Source organism: Lonchura striata, chromosome 12 (assembly GCF_046129695.1).
Source record: "Lonchura striata isolate bLonStr1 chromosome 12, bLonStr1.mat, whole genome shotgun sequence".
NCBI classification, from domain to species: domain Eukaryota; kingdom Metazoa; phylum Chordata; class Aves; order Passeriformes; family Estrildidae; genus Lonchura; species Lonchura striata.
The window spans coordinates 15,891,412-15,913,140 of NC_134614.1; the positions used below are offsets into that span (position 1 = coordinate 15,891,412).

Genomic DNA, 21,729 nt, shown 5'->3' on the forward strand with positions numbered 1-21,729 from the left:
TTGAGCATGGCTGAAATTCTAGAACACTTACGATCTTCCAGGATTTCCTTTAATGAAACTTCCAAACATTCTGTAACACACAAAAAGTTTGGAGGAGAAAATCTAAGTAGATGCTGGTTATATAGCAAAATGTAGTCCTTGCACTGGAGGAAGAAGCAAGATGGACACTTCCAGCTCCCTGTTTGCAGAGAAGAAACAATTCCCGAGTTCTGCCAGCAGCACATCAGCTGTAGGGTGGAACACCCACATCACCTCCCTCTCCTGGCCCTGCAGCCTCTGCCCTCGGCTGTCTCCTTTCATAAACTGCTTCTCTGCCTTGCAGAGCAGTGCCAGGGAGGCTGATTTCTATGGCAGGAGCAATATTCTTGGCAGACTTATGACCTTTACCCAGCAGAACCAATGGACAATGAGTTGAGCTGAGTCTTTTTATTGACTGAATTTCCATTACTTTCACAGGCTTTCTTTCCTGGCTTGTTATTTTATCTTATTATGGACAGAACCTACATTTACTGGACAATAGCTTCCACATTGGTCTCTTTTCATTTCCCAGAAGATATCACTACTACACTTTTAAAAATTACTCTCAAGATCTGTTCTTTACTCCTCTTTACAAAAACCTATTTGTTAATTTGGTAAATGCACCATGTAAGTGTCTTTATACCATAGCATTTACACCCACACACCTAAAGGGGCTCTATTTCAAATATTCCATGTGTTTCCTACAAAGCTACAGTAGGCTTACAAAGTTTTAGATATTTTCTAGTTTCTTATACAGGATTTGTTAAAATTGCCTTTAGAAACAGTTTAGGAACTAAGTTATAGAATTACCATTATTTTTATTTCCTCCAGTTTTCCATTATAAATGAAAGGTAATGATGTGAATAATGGTATTCAAGTCACATCATCTCCAGTTTTTATATCATGATGCAAACTGACCTCATAATTTTGTCATCTTCTGTATTTACAGCCCAATAATACTTTTCTGGCAGTTCACAAGGGTTACTGAATTTATGAGGCACTTGCAAGTCAGGTATTTTATGAATACCACCTGCATTTCTCGAAAATTATTTCTAAGGAAATTTAAGTCACTGTGTGTAGTGGATTAAAATAGCATAAGAACTAAGTAATAAATTATACTATTTTGTTTTAAATTTTATTATATGGAAATACAAGTTTTCATTATTGATCATATTAACTTGATACGATGAAACACTTCCTTTTTACAGATAATGGTGTTTATTTGTTTTTCCAGTATATAAAGTTTACCAGTACCAAATTGCTTTAGCACATGCATAAAAATAACTTAATAAAACCTGACTTAACCAATGTATGGGCAAAAAGAACACAAAAAATGTAGCTTGCACTAAAATACAGGCAATTATAATGTCATCAGAACTATAAAATCAATTTTGGAATAAAGAGTCCGAAGTTCTGTCTCAAGGTACCTCCTGTTGTACTCTGTGGACTGTAGTCAATTATCTCTGTCCACTTCATCCATTCAAGAAGTCATAAGGAGATGGTTCTTTAGACAACCATCACCCACAAGGCAGAGAGGTCTTCCAGACAAACATAAGTACCTTGATTTACATGTAAGAGGAAAGAAGAATCCAGGATTATTCTTTTAACTCCAGTAATATATTGGAAAGATATGGTTATGTCTTGCAATAACTGATGCATCTGGGTGAACGCGCACAGAAAGTTCCAGATTGTTCACTTCATAAAATCTAATCAGAAGATTCTGAATCCATAAAAATATGGATAGCAAGTGAAAAAAGTGGCTGAAAACATCTGTGTGAGGAGAAACACATTATCCTGCACAACTGACTGACAGTGAGCTCTCAGAGAACATTTCAGACTGTTGGTAAAATATAAAGAAGTTGTAACTGAAATGTCCTCTCCTCCCATCCCTGCCCCCCAACACACATACATCATCCAGTTGAAACTTGGACAAGCAAAATCCACATTAATGACACCAAGTGAAAGTGAAATAGGACTGCTTTTAAAAATTAGTACACCTCTTGTTCAGGCAGTTAAAAAATTGACAAAGTGATGTTCGGGTTTCACAGGTACAAAGCAGGTCTGAAACTGGACAATTAATCTTGATTGTCTGAACAGTCTCAATGTGATTAATTTTCCTTAGCCACCTTCTCCCCTTGTCATCTCACCTTACATTGAATTCACAGGGATTTTGTTCCTGATTCCAAACAAAATAGATCAAGCTAAAAATCTGACACACAAAATATACTGTAGAAATGATCCATTTGCTCTATCCCAGAGTGTTGTAACTCCCTCTCCTAACTGGGCTATCTATTGAAAAAAAACCTGCTTTCTTAATAAGTAGCATTAAAATCTTTTGGAACCAATTGATTCCCTGACACCTACAGTTGCATACAGAATTTTAGCTCTAAGCCTTCAAAGCAGAGAGGGAGAAAGAAATAGATGAGAGTGTATGTATGTGAGATGAGGACGATTTGCTGAATCACACATCAAAGCAGATGTAGGAGCAAGGCCTGTGTCAGATACTTTAAATACACAGTGGTACATCCAAAACATGCAGAATTCAGTTCTGTGTTCCCAGACAGCTCAGACATACTGTAGACAATGACTAAAACGAGCAATAAAACCCTCTGAGAGGAGGTTGCAATTGAAAAGAGATTGAAGATTAAATCAAAGAGTGTCACATTTAATATTCAGAACACTCTAACTGAATCCTTACTGCCTGGGCTATAAATGGAACCTTACCGTGGGCTGGAATGAGAAAGTGGGCTCATTTCTTTCTGATAGTGATGCTCCTGACTGATGGGCTGTGGAAAACAAAAATAATGAATTGTTTAGAAGTATGTCAGAGATCTGGTATGAGCAGATACATTTGCAGCTTCTGATATTACAATTTTACAGTCTTTTTTCTTATATGTGAAATTAAAAATGGATATTCTGGTCTTAACTGTACAAAAGTACAACTCAAAAGATGATTTTTGTCTGGGTGGAAATGCATATGAATTAAGGAGGAGATCACACAGTTATTTCTCTGCTGCCTGTGAGAGTGGGAACAGTCAGGAAATTTCAGAGTTGGAGGGTAGTAAGGTCTTGTACGACACAAGAGTCTGGATTGAACATGTGTACAAAACATGAGGAAGAAAATCTTGGTAGGATCTGTGCAGAACTAACCATTTATAAGAGTGGAAAACACAAGGTAAGAGGGCTGGCAGACTAGGTTAGAAGCAGCAATAACACTGATTTAAGCAGTCCTAAATGAAGATTACTGAAGCACATATGATTCTCCATGGCACTGCAGCTTTGAAGCCTGGATTAAGCTGTTCATGAATAGCTAAAAAGGCTGTATGAATATTCATACAAAGCATGATAATTTCCCAGTCAAGTCTTACCTACCGATTGTAAGTACATGCCCTAAAAGTTTCAAACTACATTTAGCTTATGGCATTAAAAAGAATTATTTGCAAGAAAAATCAATAAACTGATGTAAAAAATTCAAGAATTCTAAAATCCACAAATACATTTTCTCCCAGAATATGTGTGGTTATACCAGAAGAGTCTCTCCCTGCCATTATCACACACCTCAAAAGCACTTCTAAAGAAATCATTGAAAGGAATTCAAAAGAAGTGAAAATGTAAGCATACATTAACAATACTTGTACAATTCAGTACATTAAATGCTAAAATAATAAAAAGTGTTAAGAAATGAATTTTTTAAAACAAAAATTAATATAAAAAAATGAGTATATCCTCATGGTTTTAGAAAATGGAAAGGGATGTTGTAAAATATGTGTTCAGGATGAATGACATCCTAATTACTACCAAATATGACTCACTGCATGGTGGTGGATAGTGCAATTCTCAGATGATAGCTGCTGGAAGATGAGGACAAGACATAGAATGAATTAGTCAGTCTACAAACCAGAATATCTGTCTAAATAATTTTTAGTCTCATTTCATAGTAAAGAATACTCTTCCTCAGTTTTGCAATTTGACTTGATGTGAACAGATCCCTCTAGGGGTTGTCAAACTGAGCTCACAGTTGGCATAATTCTGGGTTTAAATAACACTCCTCTTGTCTGTCAGACTTCAGTTCTGCCAGACCATTTCTGTGTTAAGTGGCTTTCTTTTCTGAAGACTCACAAAAGAGGCCTAAAGACCTTCTACAAATTAGGTATGAACCTGGAAATACTATTTCAAATATTTTTCACATCAAGACTTAATGTGGTTTAATTTATATTTAGGAAGTTGCTTGTGGAACAAGTAATCTTTCTTCTCTGTGAATACTCCTAACTTGAAAGACAACTTTTAGTGGTAGGCATAATTTGGATTCTGCCAATGCAACATTATATCACTATTATACCACTACAAGCTTCCAGGATATACGAGTGAGCAATTAGGAGAATCATCCTTCTCCTCTGCATTTCTGATGAGAAACAGGGACCATATATAAGTAGGGTACCCTGAATTCTCATATAGATCTTTCTCCAGAATGTTTGTGCTGTGTCTGAATTGGTGTCTGAAGTGTGGAAACAAGTATCCAAGAAGCTGAATGGGCCAATTCTCTGACAGGGCAAGAAAGAATAAAACAAGGCATTCAAACAGAAATGTTTTGTAAGCTTTGCAGATTTTCTTGGATAATGTATATATATGTGAGTATAAACGTCACATTACATTCTTCAATATACAGAACTGTGTCTTTCATACTGTTGCAAATCTAGCATGGATGTTCATAGGTCTTAAGATTTAAGAAAATATTAAGGTAAGACATAGTCAAATAAAAGATTTAAAAATATTTAGCTTTATATACACATATTATTGAATTGAAACTGTGCCCCACACACATTTTACAAGGGTTTACAATTCTCCTTCAAAGTAAACCCATTTTAAAGTAGAAGTTTTTCATATTTATAACTGAGGCTATACTAGCTAATGTATAATATTCAAAGTGATTTTATTCCTTTTTGGCTGTCATATTTTACAGCAGCAGCTAAACCACTTACATATCAACATTTTCTCCTGACAGCATATATTCAGTTCCTGGTAGACTATCATATAATATAAATCCACAATTTTAGTATATCTGTTTTGTAGTTGTTAAGGACATCTGTTCTAACTGCAGCTCAATGATGTGATTGATCTATGTGCCTTTACATTCACAAGGCTTTCGCAGATTCATTAAAGTCAGTAACTTGACACTTTTCAATGATTCTGGAAATCAGGCTAAAAATGGTTAAGTGATGAAAAAAATTAAACTCATTTAGAATGCGGTTTATATATAGAATAGTACTTTGATACATAAATTCACTATCTAACATGATTATACCCTGCCCTGCCTTGCAAAACATCAAAGCTATTTCAAAATTAAAGATTCACAAAAAGCTGCCTTCTGGTGGTGCTGTTGCCATAGATTCCACCTAAAGGACACAAATGTATAAAATGAAGAAAAATTTTTAAGAAAATATTCCTTATTTATCTTTGAAAAACATAAAGGAAAGCAATTGATACTACTGATTTAAAGAATCAGAAAGATACAACCTGGAAACACATGTAAGCATGAAAGTTTAATCATGACAAGAATTTCAAACTGTACTTAATTTCTCAAATTCCAATATGAGGATTATTTCTATTTCTTTTCCATATACTGCATTGCTAAATAATTTACCTATGCAACTGGAAGACGGCTACAGATCTATATCTATCTATATATATATAGTTATAAAGTTTTCTGCAGTTTGTACATCTGATTTTGGAAGGATTGAGCATTTGAAAATTCTCTTAAACTATAGTGGTAGTAAAGATCAGAGACAAAAACAAATCTGTTTTTATTCTATACATATATTTTTTACATAATAAATATATATAAGCTATAAATATATACATAAGAAAAACTTCTTTATAAAAACTGGAAGCTGAGAAAATGATGAAATTTACTGGTACTGGGGGATGAAGGGATTGAGAGCAGCTCTGTGGTGAAGGATTTAGGAGTATTGGGGGATGAAAAGCTAGACATGACCTATCAGACCAGAATGCCAATTGTATCCTGGGCTGCATCCAAAGGAAGCATTGGCAGCAGGTTCAGGGAGGGAATTCTGCCCCTCTGCTCTGCCTCTGTGAGAGGCAGTGTCCAGCTCTGGAGTCCTTAGACAGGAAAGACATGGACCTGCTGGAGTGAGTCCAGAGCAGGCTGCAAAAATTATCAGAGGATTGGGAGATGTCTCCTATGGAGACAGGCTGAGAGAGTTGGGCTTTTCAGCGTGGAGAAAAGAAGGCTCTGGGGAGGCCTTACTGCAGCCATTCAGAACCTAAAGGAGGCTTTACAAGAGAGATGAGGACAGAGTTTTTAGGAGGGCCTGTTGTGGTAGCACAAAAGACAACAGTTTTAAACTAAAAGAGTGTAGATTTAGACCAGATGATAGGAAGATTTTTTTTTTTTTTTACAATGCAGGTGATGAGGCATTGGAACAGATTGTCCAGAGAAGCTGTGACTGCCCATCCCTACAAATGTTCAAGGCCTGGTTGGATGGGGAACTGAGCAACTGGGTTTAGTGGAAGGTGACCTTGCCCAGTGGTAGGAGGGATAGATTAGATGACCTTTAAAAGTCCCTTCCAAATGAAATATCATTATTATACCACATATTATACCACGTATTCTATAATTCCATTATTTTAGTTCTTACAGAAAGAGAATGCATGACTAAGGACTCATTTCTGCTAACCATTTGAATACTGGCACAGCATTGCTACTCCCAAGCCTTCTGAAATGTTGTAAGCCTATCAAAATACACTGACATTTAACATCAGCATACCAACAATTCACCCAACTACTCCATTAACAAATGTTGTTAACAGCCTTCTTAGATACCAAAGGTCTACAAAGTGAATTATCACCCTCACACAGATAGTCTACATTTTCCAAATGTTGGAACAGAATTACATTGAGTAGTGTTAAACACACAAGTCCATACTCAAAAAAACTTCCATCATGTCCATGAATAGCTGGTGTTCTGGCTGATATCTCAGCAAGGAAAATATTAAATGAAGCAGGAGATTCTGTGGACTGCCCAACCCTGTACTGGCACAGTGCTGCTCTCCATAAAGGCTGAGGTAAATGGGTACAGAAGACCTCGACAGCTGAATTTCTTTGTTTTTGTGAGGGACTAAGTGGTTAGTATTTATCTGGGAAAGATTAGGTTTCTTTCCTAAGTTATCCCTCCTTGGAAATGAGGTTCTTGTCGTTGTATCTTGAACCCTAAATGTCCACCTTGCAAAATGCAAGGAGAAACTTGACAAAGCTGGATGTGTAAGGCACACCAAACTCTTCAGTCAGCTGAATGAAATGGGAAGAACTCTCTCAAAGACAAAATCTTGTTTTTTATTCTTTAATTATGTAGAGAAAGATGGCCATAAAGGTCTGTTATGAAAAACTACAACTATATTAAATTGCAAATTATATTACTAGCCTATTATATCTAAACATTATTTTAGATTGAAGCTACAGAGGTTGATCAAGGCAGTAAGATCAAAGTATAGTCTTTGCAATCACATTGTGCTTTACTGAATAGTGCAGCAAGACATTTTACGTTAAAACTTCATTTTGTTTTAGTCATGCAATTTGTATTATCCAAACCTGACATGTCTAAATATTCTTATCAATTTCATTATAATTAAACTGCTAAAAAAATAATGAGACTTCTATTCTCTATATTTAATCAAGTTCCATTTGTCTGGTCTTTCAGATTTGTACCATGTTTGAGCCTATTTAATGAGTACAGAAAAAACACATTGGAAATATTAAATTCACAAAATGTGTAAATGGAGATGTATATCAAATAGTTAATATCAAATAATGTTTCTCTGATGTCCTGCAAAATATTCTTCTGTAAATCAATTTCTTATTTGTACAATTATCCACTTATGAACACATTTATTCTCATTTGAAACTTTAATTTAACAGGGTAGTCCAATGTTCCAGCACTGTGTTGATCATTCACTAAGGAAAGTTGCTGCTACAGGCCTCTATTTGGACCATGTAGAACCCTGAAGGTAATTTGCACCTAACATTTTAGAGCATTTACTCTGCAAAAGTTTATATTGGGGCAACACAGCTGTGCTTAGTTTTCTAACATTGGATTTGCCTCAGAGCTGTGCTGTGTGCTTTACTTAAGCCACATTCATTGTTTATTATTGCCTCAACTGTAATAAAATAACAGCTATGTTGCTGATATATATGTGGAGTATGAGGTTATCTAGTTTTACAGCAGCTCCTGCTAGTACCTTTATATAGTTCCTGAAATGTTATTCCATGCTTTCATACATTCAATACTTTTTGGTGGAATGCAACAAATACTCTGTTTCTTATAGCAGTGCTGTCACATAGTGCAGCTGTGTGTGATTCTGTACCACTTTGTACCAGGACAAATAATGATCCAAGGTGTAAAACACATAATGATCACATACTAAGTGCTCAGAACTACTGTAGCTTTTTGCTGCTTTCTCCTGCTTCAGTTCTTTAAACATTTAGCTTTTCAGTAATGAGACTTTATCTTTGTAAGAAGCAATTATTTTCCATTACTCACACTTTAATGCAGCTTCTGACTGGTATATCTGGGTTTCATTCATTTTGGAACTATTTTTAAGTACTATATCACACACCTGCAGGTTGTCAGCCACTATGGTGATGAACTGTACAGCCTACATGATTATTCAGGATTCTAAGAAGGAATATATATAATAGATTTGCTCTTTATCCATGGTGGTACTAGAGAACATGCTGGAAGTGCGTGTGTCTTGGTTAAATGTTTTACTTGATAAGTTCTAAGACCCTTTGGTAAAGATACCTTAAATTTCAACTCTACTCAAAGAAAATATAGTATTCAAGACCCCTGAGAAAATACTGTGGGTTTAGACTTACTGGTGGGAAACAAGAATTCCAGGTTGCTGTATCATCATCACCTATATTTAGGTTGACATTGCAGCAATCGATCTGTGTGGCGCTCAGCCCGTGGGAGATCCCAGCATCCCATAATTCTTCATTTTGTTGTCTCTTCATGCTGGCCAGCATCTGTAGTTCAGATGAACTCAGTCTATTTGACTGGTACTTCTTCCTGTCATACTCCTGTGAAATAAAATGGAAAAGTCAACAATACAGACAGGATCACCGAACAGAATAGATGAATGAAACCCAGAGAGACCTTGGAGAATCTCTCACAGAATCTTCAAAAAGCTTCAATACTGAAAGAGAAACAAAATGTTTACTAGAAAAAATTACTTGACAGATTTCTGTTAATCTATGAAGATCAAGCATATTCATAAACAATTACAGGAAGGAAGAACACCACAAGAACTGTAATGAACTGCAGTTTTGATGCAGGGTGTTTAGTGAAGTTGCTGTTCTGCTGCAATTAAAAATAGAAGATAAACACAGGCCTTAAGAAGTTCAAAAATCCATCAGCTGTTAAATGCAAATCTTGAATTAAAGCCAATCCCACAGTTATCACAGTATCATCAATAACATCTATGTAATATTTAGTTATTGGTCAAGCACAGCATAAAATTTCTCTGGAAAGCCATTTCAATGCTAAATTTCAAAGGTTAATCTGGCAGTTTACTAGTGTATGAATTTTCAAGTAAACTTCAATGTCTTTTAACTTTTCTTCAAATCCACTGGTGGAATTGTTAATATAACCATAATTGTTATGCCTAACTTGATCCACAGGCCAAAAGCTGCAAACACACACTAACCATTTTGCAGCTGGTACTTAAGCCTCACTCAAAACCTTAAGATAAGATAGTTTAAAGTCACCCAACCTTGCTGTTGGCACTATCTTAAAGAACGCTTCCTTTAAGAAAAGCTTTCCCCTTTTTGAAGGGTCCACACAGATTACTCTTTCACAAAGGAACAAGTCTAGTACTTGAGATATTTGGTTTTGGTTCTAAATATAAGTACAAAGCATATCTGCTTGAAAAGTGAATCCAGACAGTGACCAGGACTTGAATGGATTTAGATCACTGGAGTATTGGCCAGTGGGCTGTGAGACACTATATAACAATATTTCAAAGAGGGACAGAGCTTTGATTCTGGTGAAGAGAATGGAGCTTTTAGACCAGGAATGTATCATATTCCTGGCAGAAAGGAGGATCTCTAATAACTGAAGACCTCAAGAACACGCACAAGTCAGCAGTACAAGGGATGTTAACACTGACAACTTTTCTTGCTATGAAATGTGGTGTGTAATGTTTTAGTGTTTCTTTGAGGGGTACAGAAATCACCTTACACCAGAATTCATAGTGAAATTATAACTCCTTTGCTTGCTTCCTATGTATATAAGACACAAAGTACAAGAAGATGACAGAAATACAAAACATAAGATGACAGAAGCAGTTTGCAGGTACCATTCCTTTTTTACAAACCTCGCTAATGAGGTCCAAGCTTAATTCCTGAATATTGTGAGGACTATGAACATTTTTAATCCTAAAATAATATGAGTTGTTTTCTCTAGACCTTTTCTGAATGCCTGTTACTAGCTCAGTGACTATTAGTCATTTGTTCACCTCATACTCTTTGTTGTGCTTAGGGAGCCTGATTTGTTCTAATGGATCAATATTCTTCCAGATCTGAAGCTGCTGTAACTTTTATTGATCTTATTGAACATGCTGATTTCCTGTTAATTTTCCTATATGTAAACCTTCTTCAATGATTCGATTATTTTAAGAGAGGCTTTGGCTTATCTTTCTTCCTTCATATAATTGGTATGCAGTCATTAAACTGACAGAATGAACTGGTGCTCTGCAGCATAAAAGCACAAACTGTTGAAAGGATTTTTTTTCTCATTCTCTTTTTAATAAAAGCACAAGAAATTGTCCAAACTTGCTTGTCTTTTCCTTTACATCTATGAAGAAAGATGCATAGATTTTTGGAATTATTACAGCATAATTCTAAACGTCTGCTGTTCCACCTCCCCAGCTTATTTCAAACTGTCATTCTGTTTTCTGCTCCTGTAATGGTCTTACTCTGAAAATACCATACTCAGGAAGGAGAAGAAATGCTGTGACCATTTTCTGTGTGAGACACACCCTAAAATAAACTAATGAAGGAGAAATAGTTTGGAATATTTATTCTTCAGTTTCAGATGTTTACTACCAAAAAAGTCTCTTCAAAATTTTTATATAGTCTTTGTTGTTTTCAAAGAGAGAATTTGAAAACAGAATTTGAAATTAAGTTAACTTAGTAATTTAGGGGAATCTTTTTATGTAAGAAGTAATTTTGCAATACTCGTAAATTTGTCTAAAATTAATATTTCATTTACTAATTAAAAGCTTATCTGGTCTGTTTGAATATCCTTCCCTTACAATAAAGTATTTTTATTAAGCACTTAAAACTTTTGCTATATTGATAAAACCTATTGTTCAAAGGATTTTTTTTCATATATAATGACATCTGCATTCTTCTAGGTTCAAATAATTTATTCAGAATTGTTTGAATGTAGTTATATGTGTGGAAAACTTTAATTACCAGCTAGCTACATACTTGCAATATTTCCCAGAGGGCTATACTTCTTTCTTAATTAAAAATATTTGCACTTAATAATAGAGAACTCTATTAAAACATGAATAAAACATTGCAAGAAACCAGGTCTTTAAAGCATATTAAGCAGCAGGCAAATCAATTGCAGAAGACTTGGTTAAGCACTTTTTCCTTTACTAGTCCCCTGTATGAGCACAAAAAAGTGTCAACGAACCCCATGGAAGGGCTTCTGTAAAATTTTAAGACCTAGATCTGCCAGATATTTTAATCTTATGTTTTGTAGCAGCAAAACAAAATCTGTAGCTAATGAGTTTCCATACATTAATAATAGGATTTGTTCTTGAAAAAAAAAATACTTACAAGCAACAAATCACATGTGCAACACATTTACAGCTACAAGTGCCGTACGGTAATAACCTTATTGTCTAAATTAGTAATCAACTATTGCAATCCACCCAGAGAGTTTACATTTAGCTGTGTTCTACAGGACACAGTTGATGACTGCATTAAACACAGATAATACCTTTAAGGAAAGTAATACATGTATAATTTCATTTATTATGAACAAATAGGTTACAGTTATGATAAGTAATAAACATAATTGAACTGTAATTGGAACAATTTTCTAAAACTTGAAAGTATCAGGAAACAAGGAATACATTTAATTGCAAAAATGTAAGTAGCTACTGGAAAAAAGAAAAATTAAATTCCTATAAACTATAATAGGAGGATAAGGGAATGAAAAAAATAAACAAATTTTATTATACACATTCACTTCATATTACCATCTCTAAGAAAAAGAGAATCAGATTATTGGTATCAACTGGGGCTTTTCCTGTCACTGAAAATTACAGAAACATTATCTTCTTTTCAAATAGAAATGAACCCATGCATTGCTTTCTTCCACATTTTCTACATCACTAGTGGCAATTCTAATGTCTTTTCCAGATCATAAATACATAGAACATATGCTGCTATTGAAAGGATTTTCTTTGCTTTTTAATTTTTTTTTGGTTTTCATAGTCTTTAAAATCACAAGCCACTGATACTTCTCATGATAATAAAATTTCAGCACTGTTTCTGATTTTCACTTACACTGCTGTGTTTCATTCCTCTTACTCCCCCCTAATATACTTCCTTCCCAAAGGAAACCAGTCTCCACAACCTTCATGGAAAAAGATGTTCTGTTTTTATCAGGAAAAGTGCAGGGCCTTCACCAATCCAATAAACTACTTGCATGATACAGGAAGAGATTTCCAGAATCCCCAGTGTGAGACAACCTCACAGCACTGAGAGGCACATAAACCCCAGCCCCTGCACCAGTACTAAAAGAGACCCATTTCACAGAAATGAATCTGTGGCAGGGCAGGATGAGCATTTCCCTATCATGGACACACAGAAAAGCTGAACATGCTTTCCTAGATATTATTCTTGGATCTGGTGCCCAATTCAGGCACAGATTGCAGCTCTGAGCCTGGATTTCCATCACTGCAGGGCTGCCCATGCTCACAGCCACAGCAGCCCCAGGCAGGAGGCAGAACCTTGCAGAGGGGTGGCTCTGCCCCAGCAGCAGCAGCCATGTCCCATGCAAGTCATCACTCCTGCTTCCCTCTTCACAGAGGCTGTCAAATCAGGTAACTAAGATTGCTGTATCAACAGGTCACAGAAATGCTACACGGCAAAATTCCTCCAGCAGAATCGCAGCACACTCCCTTTCCTACAGCAGATGAGACAAACCATAAGGACACAAAAATTATAGATGTCCATTTCCTTCATGTAAATGAGGTACTGGTCATATTCTAAGACATGAAAGTAGAAACATTTTTTCAAACAATGCATAACTACTTCATAGAGCCCCCTAAAAAGAGAAAAGTCTATTCTTCTGGTCCCCAGAGGTGAGCAATACCTGGGGACCAATAATACTGTAAGAAATTCAAGATATATCCAAGATATTAGAAAACAAACCCAACGCTTACAATAATGATCATGCAGTAGTTCAATTCAACATCCTTGGGTAAAAATATCCAAAAAAATTCACAGAACAGCAATCCTTGGACTAAGTACCATAAAACTCCTAAACCAGTAAAAGAGATACCTGCTAGGGAATATGACATGCAGTTATGAAGTAGGAAGTGGCACAGGTAAGAATATTAATTTTGAAAAGATTCATTGTTTTTTTATAACAGAAGAATAAGAAAGTACCAGGAATGAGACAATGCATTAAAAAATGAAGATACATATTTTTTTTCCCACAAATAGCATTTAAAGTTTGAAATTCACTGTCACAAGGCAAGGCCATATAGATGCAAAAAGCAAACACACAAATCTATGGAAAAAACCTCCACCACCAGTTATCCACCAAAGACACCATCTTTCCTGAAGAAATGGCCCAGTTAAGGACTGCTGGAAGGAAGCCTGTAGGGCCCTGCTGCTGAGGTACCCCCAGATGCTTTCCCTGTCCTTGCCCTGTTGTTCTCTCCAGCCATCTAGGGCTGACTGCTGGACAGAAGCTGCCTGGCTGCTGGCTCTCAGTCACATTATTTATCACTGCTCAGGGCTGACACAGAGAGACCATGAAGTACCCAAATTAACACTTTTTCTATGGTCATTCATTAACACAGCAATTTAAAATCTGCCAATTTTCCTCTGTAATCTTTCAGCCCCAAACTATTTTCTAACTAATTTATTTACAAAATGTGAGTTGCTCAATGACACATCTTTTTGTCTACAAACCTTTTTGATTTCTTTTTTATTTGGAGTATTATTTTGTGTGCCACAAACCCCTACAAAGTCAACTTTTAACAGACTGAGCACAGTAAATGCAGTTATGATGAAGCCAGAATATATTTGAATGAAAGATGCACTATTAATCAGTTTATGCAAATGGGTATATCTAATATAGCTGCTCTATACTATCTAGTAATTCAATTTCAAAGTAAAAATCACTTACACAAGTTTGTGCTGTCAGACATGAATTTCCATTTGAGACTTTCTTAAGAGATGTTTTACTGACAGATCTTTCTAATTGATCTGAAACTCCTTCATATCTTTCAGTTTCTTTAGATACATTTCTAATTACTCTAAAGGATTTGGATTTACTTTGAATTGGAGAAAGACAACGAACAGGCTTTAAAGTTCTCGGAAAGCTAATAGATTCTGTTTTTCTCGTGGTGAAACTCTGTGGTTTTGATAAGATGGCCTCTTCAACGTTATATTTGCTGTGTTCCTTATTCTTCGAGTATTCATTTCTCTGTGACATCTTATTTAATGGAATCTCTTTAAAAACTGCTGAATCAGATGTTCCTTGTCTACTGTGGCTGTTCTCGATGTTCTCAGTACTCTGGATGAGTTCACTGTTGTCATCCTAAATTTAGGAAACAAAGCAAGAGTGGTTGGTTGCCTCATCATTGCACAATTCAGTTTAACACTTCAAAATCCCTCTTTAATCTCTGCTTCCTGTTTCTAAATTTACAAGGATTCTGAAAAACAGCTGCTTTTCCTGGCAAATACACCGACTATACCATAAACATATTCTTACATCTTAAGCTGATTGCACTTTTCAAAATGTCAGGTCAGATTTTGAATGCTGGTAACCTCCAAAACCTGTGTCTTACCTAACAATCATAATTTCAATAGCATTCATTACAGCTGTAAACCAAAGCTAAGCAATGTGTCCATGACAATGTCTTTCCATTGAATTATTAATATTCCATATTTTCACATTGCATCTTCAACTTAAATGTAGAAGCAGTAGCTCCTACTGAGATCACTTTGCTCTGCTCTGGTAATCATATGGTAGTGGATATCATATTCATTACCATTTGAATACAATTTAAGAATTTTAGAGGTTAGTTTATTAACCTTATATCCATGCTTCTAACAAAGTCTCTGCAAAATAACCCATGAATCAAGTGTATGATGTTCACTTATACCCCATCTCAACAGCAATCAGCAGGACTGAACAGATGGAAAGAAAAATAATTCAGGAGTGCATCTAGTGTCTGCTTCAGTGTTCTTATTCCCAAGAAAGAAAGGAGAGCAGCCTCACCCTCATCTCATGATGCTGCTCCTCTGCCATATGTTCCCACAGAGGATGTAAGGCAGTATCACCTGCAGTGCGTCTCTCAGCTGAGGTGCAATCCTGCTGCACGTGAAAGTGATCCAAGATTGTTACTGACTTCAGTGAGTCCAGGATTACACAGCATGAAATGTATGTTCAAGAAGATAATCCCTCAGTTTTATTAATGGTACACATTTTGGAAAGTTATTGTTTGATTCCCTCAGTTATTTTGTAAAACTGTTAAATTCAGTCACTCTTGCAATTATGCAAATCAGTTACATTTTACTTCTCTACTGTGAGCTACAGATTCAAATGCTAAGAAACAGATTTTATAGTTAAAAGTGAAATATACTAGAATGTTCATAAAAATAGGAACTTTAGCAGTTACTGTAATGACATAATGAAATTATTGCATACATTGACAATTCAGCAAATTTCTATATAGTATAAAATGATACCAAATAGATATACTAAAAATTCATTTTCTTTCATTAATTTAATTGCTAGAAGATTTCTGCATTGCCAAAGAATTAAAGTTGGTGATGCTCAGACAGGATATGCAGCAGAAATACCAATAATCAAGTAGCATTCAAAAGCTGGAAGTTTGTATTTCATTTTCAACAACGTCAATGAGCAAAACCAGTCTCCATTTGCAGTTTAAAAAGACACAATGAAGTCTTATTTACTGAAGTCTTGAGCAACCATAAAGGACTTAAATCTCAGTCATATCTATGATGCAGGCTTCCTAAAATTTTTTTTGTAGTAATGGTGCACAGTTCTGGAATCTCTCTGTTAGCGTAGGGGCTGACAGAGTTAGGTTTCTTTTGTCAACTTGTTACACAGGGTACACCTGCACTGAGTCCTGTATCTGGTTAGACACAGCAACCTGACAGAGACAAATCTACCTGTTGGTGTATGGGGAAAAGATGATTTATCCTCCCTGTCTGGCTTGAAGACAGAATCTCATCCTAGGAGTTTGAGGATGAGGACTGCTTTATCAAGAATTACATGCACAAAGTGACCTACCTCCTCACTGCTGTCAGTTCCTTCAAAGCTGTCTTCAGTTCTGCTTTGCTCATGTTCTCCACTACTGTCTAGCTCCAATTCCAGTGGGAAAATGTAACTTTCTGGTGATATATTTGGAGACTTTCCGTAAGGAGCTGATCGAGGTTTTGATGAAAATGTGAAAACTTCTTTCTTACTCCTTTGCTGATCAGCTGCTTTCCTGCTGTGATGTTCAACAGAGGCATTCTGGGCTGAGGGTAAATTACAGCAGGTTGAACTTCCAGTAGCTCCCAAGTGCTCCTTCCTATCCAACTGAATACTCTCAGTGAGCCTCTCTGGAAACACCCATTTACCTGAAACATACAATTTCAATCCCAAATATGTAAATTGTGAGCTACTCTGATCATTCTCATTTTCTCAGAAAGTTGGTCAGCAAAGTAAGTTTTTCTAATGCAGAGATATTTTGCCTATCAAAGAAGAATAAGAGTAATGAGGATGCAATGAAAAAAATCAGGTTGCTTTCAAAGTGCAGCAAGGAAATAAAAAAATTCTAAGCAGAGCTCAAAAAGCATACAGGCTTTGGTGCGAGACATGCAAACCTGCCATGTGGAAACCTGAAACTGTTTAGCCATCAATATTTGAAACCCACAACTTAATTTTATTCTAGGAAAGCATTATTTTATTTAATATAGCAATTTATCTTTTTCTGTAGGCATTTTTTGCATCTGACATTTAAAAAATAATCACACATTGGTGAATAGTTCATAATATTATGATCTGCTCCTTCTTTACTGCTGAAATTCCACACTTTTAGATTCAGAACTTATATTTTAAATCTCAATTTCAAACTACTGTTCTGATAAAAAAGTGTGACATGAAAAATATATAAAGATATCTGTTTCACCAGGTTTTCCTGACTATAGCCACAACTAATCTGACAATTTTAAAACAAACAATAAACTACAGAAATGGATTTAAAGATTAAGTGCAGCAGATACACATGAAAAGACCATTTTGATGTTCTTATTGTTAACTTATATTTTACTATTTGGAATAATGGTATAGAAAAAAATGTCATTTTGATTGATTACAATCAATCTCAAATAGCACTAATAAAGGAGAATTGCTCAAGTATGCAATACTCCCTTATCTTCATTAAAGGTAGTGTGGTGTGGATTATTCACTAGATATTGAAACTTTCCAGCTCCATAAAACAAAGTTACCATCAACCATATTAACAAAACTCAACGAAAAAATGTACTAGTAATAATAAAGTAGCATTGCAATAATAAAATGCTTGCCACCACAGAAAACAGTAAGTTTAGTGTGGTATTTTGGGCTTTACTGTGATATTTTACTTTTAGTTTTGTTAGAATTACCACTTCAGGCACATTCAGCAGCTTGGGGGGGAGTGGGAGGGTAGGATGAAGTCTCAACCATCATAAATGAAGGCAAAAGAAAGAAGAATTAGATGCCAGGAGAAACAGCTCTCTTCTTACTGGGTTTCTGTGCTTTTTTCCAGTTTACTGAAGACAGCTAGTAAGGCTACCAAACTCCAGTTAATATTCAGGAACCAGTGGAAAGCCAAGACTTGATGTATCTTGTTTGACCATGGCTTGCATCTTCTTGTTCCAGAAAAGGCCATTTTTCAATCTCTTCATGAAGACCATCTTTATTAAGAACTCCCAAATAACTTTTCAAATAAACTCTTCCTATATTAGAAAATCATTCTCATTTAAAACAATGTAGTAGATTGTGCTTTTAATTATTATAAGCCTTGAAAACTGAACATGTAAATTATTCCTTTATTTTATAAATATTTTGGACTAGTTCTTCCAAGATCATCAAGAATGAGTGAGACTACTCAAAACTTTTAGGAAACACCCTTCAATGAATAAACCAAATGAATTTTAGTTCTGATCTATAATTACAGGTTCTTCAAAGGAGGGTACTGGGGCAAAATTCTCCAGTCTCCTGCCATTCAATATTGTATCTATCACATTCCTCTGATAACATATTTTCCAAAGGCAATTGGAATTACATGTGAAGGGTGATATACAAGTAAAACAACTGAAAGTGTAAGAGAAAATACAGTTATGAACATTTCACAGATTTTATGCTTTTGCTATACTGTATATCTATATAAGCTACCTTTATTAAGCAACCATTTCCCCTATAAAAATGAAATGAGAAGAAAGATACTTTAATGAGCTTTTCAAGTGAGCCTGAACACAGTATTTGGATGTTCAAGAACAAAGACTCAGGAATTGTTTTCCCCCCAACTGATTCTGTGATCTAACATGATTGAAAAACTCTGTCACACTTAATCAGTGAATAATCATAATTTTTAATTATTCAATTACTTATTCTGTAGGAATCTGGCTCATCAAGACAGATTGTTTTGAAAGTCTTAGGACCCGGAGATGCCTTGTTCACAACTCACTACACAAAAATCACAAAAAAATATTACTTATCCCCAAACTTCAACTAGTCAACTCTTCTGGACGTGAAGAACCTTTTTCCCAGCTATTTTGTTTGCTAAGTCTAAAATTATGTTTACCCTTTTTCCTAAGGCAAAAATATTAAAAATTTTACTTGCTGCATTTTTCAAAACAAACAAACAAAATCTTCATAAGTTACCTAGCTAAGAAACTTTTTGTATTTTTTCTTATCTCAGCACTTTGCAGTCTTCTTTCCAGTCTGGCACCCACCTTTCCAGTTTAATCTAGACACATTTTATTAGGCTTCCCTGTCAGTGTTGAGACTAACACCAAAATACATAACATACACTCTTTCAGTATTCAGAACGTCTTTTCCCCATGATAAAATTAGATTTGACATGTCTCATGCTGCCTTTGTGGTTTACAAATATGCACTAATAGCTCAGATCACTGTGAAGAGCCCTCTGGGGTATAGTTACATACTTAGTGTACAACCTACTTCAGGAGAATTCACTAATTCTTATGCACATAGAACTGGGAAAGTGTAGAGAGGAGCAGCTTAATTTTTTTTGTCTACTGACTTAGCAGTAGTCTAACTGCACACTGCACACACTGCACCACATCCCACACTGCAATCTCACCTGTTCTATTCTCATTCTAAAATAACTTCCAATGCAGTTGCTGCTGTTTAATTTGTAGAGGGCATTACAGATAAAATTGTGTAATGAATTCTGAAGGAAACAATGTGATGAATCCTTTGCTTTTTAAGATTTTAAGTCAATTTTGAATGAAGTATCAAAACTTTATTCAAAAGTTTGGAAAATAAATACTAGAGCAACAATTTTTATCAAGTGTTTAGAGAACATGAGGCAATTAGAACCTTAAACTCCTGACTTCTAATCCTGGTTCTGCCTCAGACATCCAAAAATTTTTACACTTTAGTCACCATTATAATGTCTTGCCCAGACCAAAAGGAATTCAGAAATACAAAGAATTACTTTAAAATTATTACTATTTATATAATAGCCTGAATATTCTACATTCATTTCTAGAGTTGCTGAAGAAATATACTTGAGTTAAGAATAAGTCAAACCCAAACATTCATTTGCACAGCACAGTACTTATTCTTAATGAAATATCCAGGGGAAGACAAAAAAGTCTGTATGATTTGAAGAGGACATTTTATGCTGGTTACAGAGTTCAGCAACTTCTGTAACCTGTAGTCAGTGTAGCAGTCTTTCAATAGTCCTCAAGTGAAAGATACAAGGAGTTTTGGACTAAACAAAATCCCATTACTTCTCCAACAAAAACTACACTAGAATTTCTTTTTAACTCATAATTTCCATGTCAATTGTAATGAATAATTTGGAGTGCATTCTGAGTAAAATATGCAAACTACTACGTAATCACAACATTGCAGCAAACAACATAAATGCAAGAATGATCACCTTAAAATCTAATTAACTCTTCTACACAGTAAGACTTATGTTAAAGCTTTTAATCACAGCCTAACTTTATAATGAAGGCTTCAGCTTTGAGTAAATAAGATTGGCATAAACAGTGTTCACTCATTTTATTTCTTCTCTCAGGTCAAGTTTTTCCCCCTTTGGAATAGGAGCAGACTTTCCTGATGAATTGTCTTATACTAAGTTCTTCAGAAAAAAATAAATCCAGTACTAATGGATAAAGAAATCATTAAGTCATCTACATAAAATTAGATAAGAAAAGAAACAGAAATCTGCAGACAGAGTGACAACAGTGACAAGCAATGAAAATACAGGGAAAAAATTTGTAGAACGGTACCTTACAAACTCACATAATGCATTTATCTGCCTGTTCACACAACTAAGATTATAAAGAAACAGTTTTCATTCTTTCAAATTCAAACAGCAAAAGAACAGTTTACACATATCCTTCTTCCTCAGTTCTCTGCCTCTGAATTTATGAGAGGGCATTTAGACAGGCCAATCTACTGCCCTAAAACTGTCTTTTCATATCACCCATATTTTCGTAAAATAACATGTTGATAATTTTTTTTTTTAATTCTGGCACTATATAGAGTTTTTGGTGTTCTAGATGAAAAAAAAAAAGACAGTGATTCCTGCCCCAGAGTTCTCAAAATTCAGATAAATAGGAAGGAATTAAAAAATTCTCCAGACAAATTCTCTATTTGCCTGAACATCTTGGATCTCTTTCAGTCAAATTACGGAACCCATAATAGCAATTATGAATTACTGAAAATGCCAGAGTATATAATCACTCCTAAACATCCCCCAAGAATAAACACAATAGAAATCATTCACAGTATGAAGGAAAATCTCATTGGTTAATTTTGAGCACATTTGAATAGTCCAACAACTTTTCAAATTGGTGACTATGCCTTCTAATAAAAAGTAACACTACTTTTTCATAGAGACAAGGGATACTTTTGCCACAATAACACAACTCCCAGACTCATGCAAAGGAAGTAGAGAGACAATGTATGACAAAAAAAATTCACACTTTTTGGCAGACAGGTGAGAAAGGGGAAAAAACCCAAAATGTGAGCTGAGGTATCTTTCTGTGAATAACAAAAGAAATAAATCACCACTGAACTCTATAAACAAAACAACCCTTTCTCCCTCCTTTCCCACCTCCCCTCCCCCCTCCCCTTATGATATATTACATAGGTACTGTAGTTAATATTCTAAACTCTTATATAG

General features: G+C 35.3%; 1 protein-coding gene across 1 annotated transcript in view; it reads right to left on the reverse strand.

Annotated features, from left to right (window-relative positions):
- CFAP20DC (CFAP20 domain containing) overlaps positions 1-21,729 on the reverse strand; it is a 69,297-nt gene that overhangs the window by 16,265 nt on the left and 31,303 nt on the right. The window contains exons 12-15 of the mRNA XM_077786146.1: positions 16,608-16,939; positions 14,472-14,885; positions 8,909-9,112; positions 2,743-2,804 (exon numbers count right to left, since the gene is read on the reverse strand). Coding sequence (XP_077642272.1) covers positions 2,743-2,804; positions 8,909-9,112; positions 14,472-14,885; positions 16,608-16,939 — 1,012 coding nt within the window. The remainder of the gene's footprint in view (positions 1-2,742; positions 2,805-8,908; positions 9,113-14,471; positions 14,886-16,607; positions 16,940-21,729) is intronic.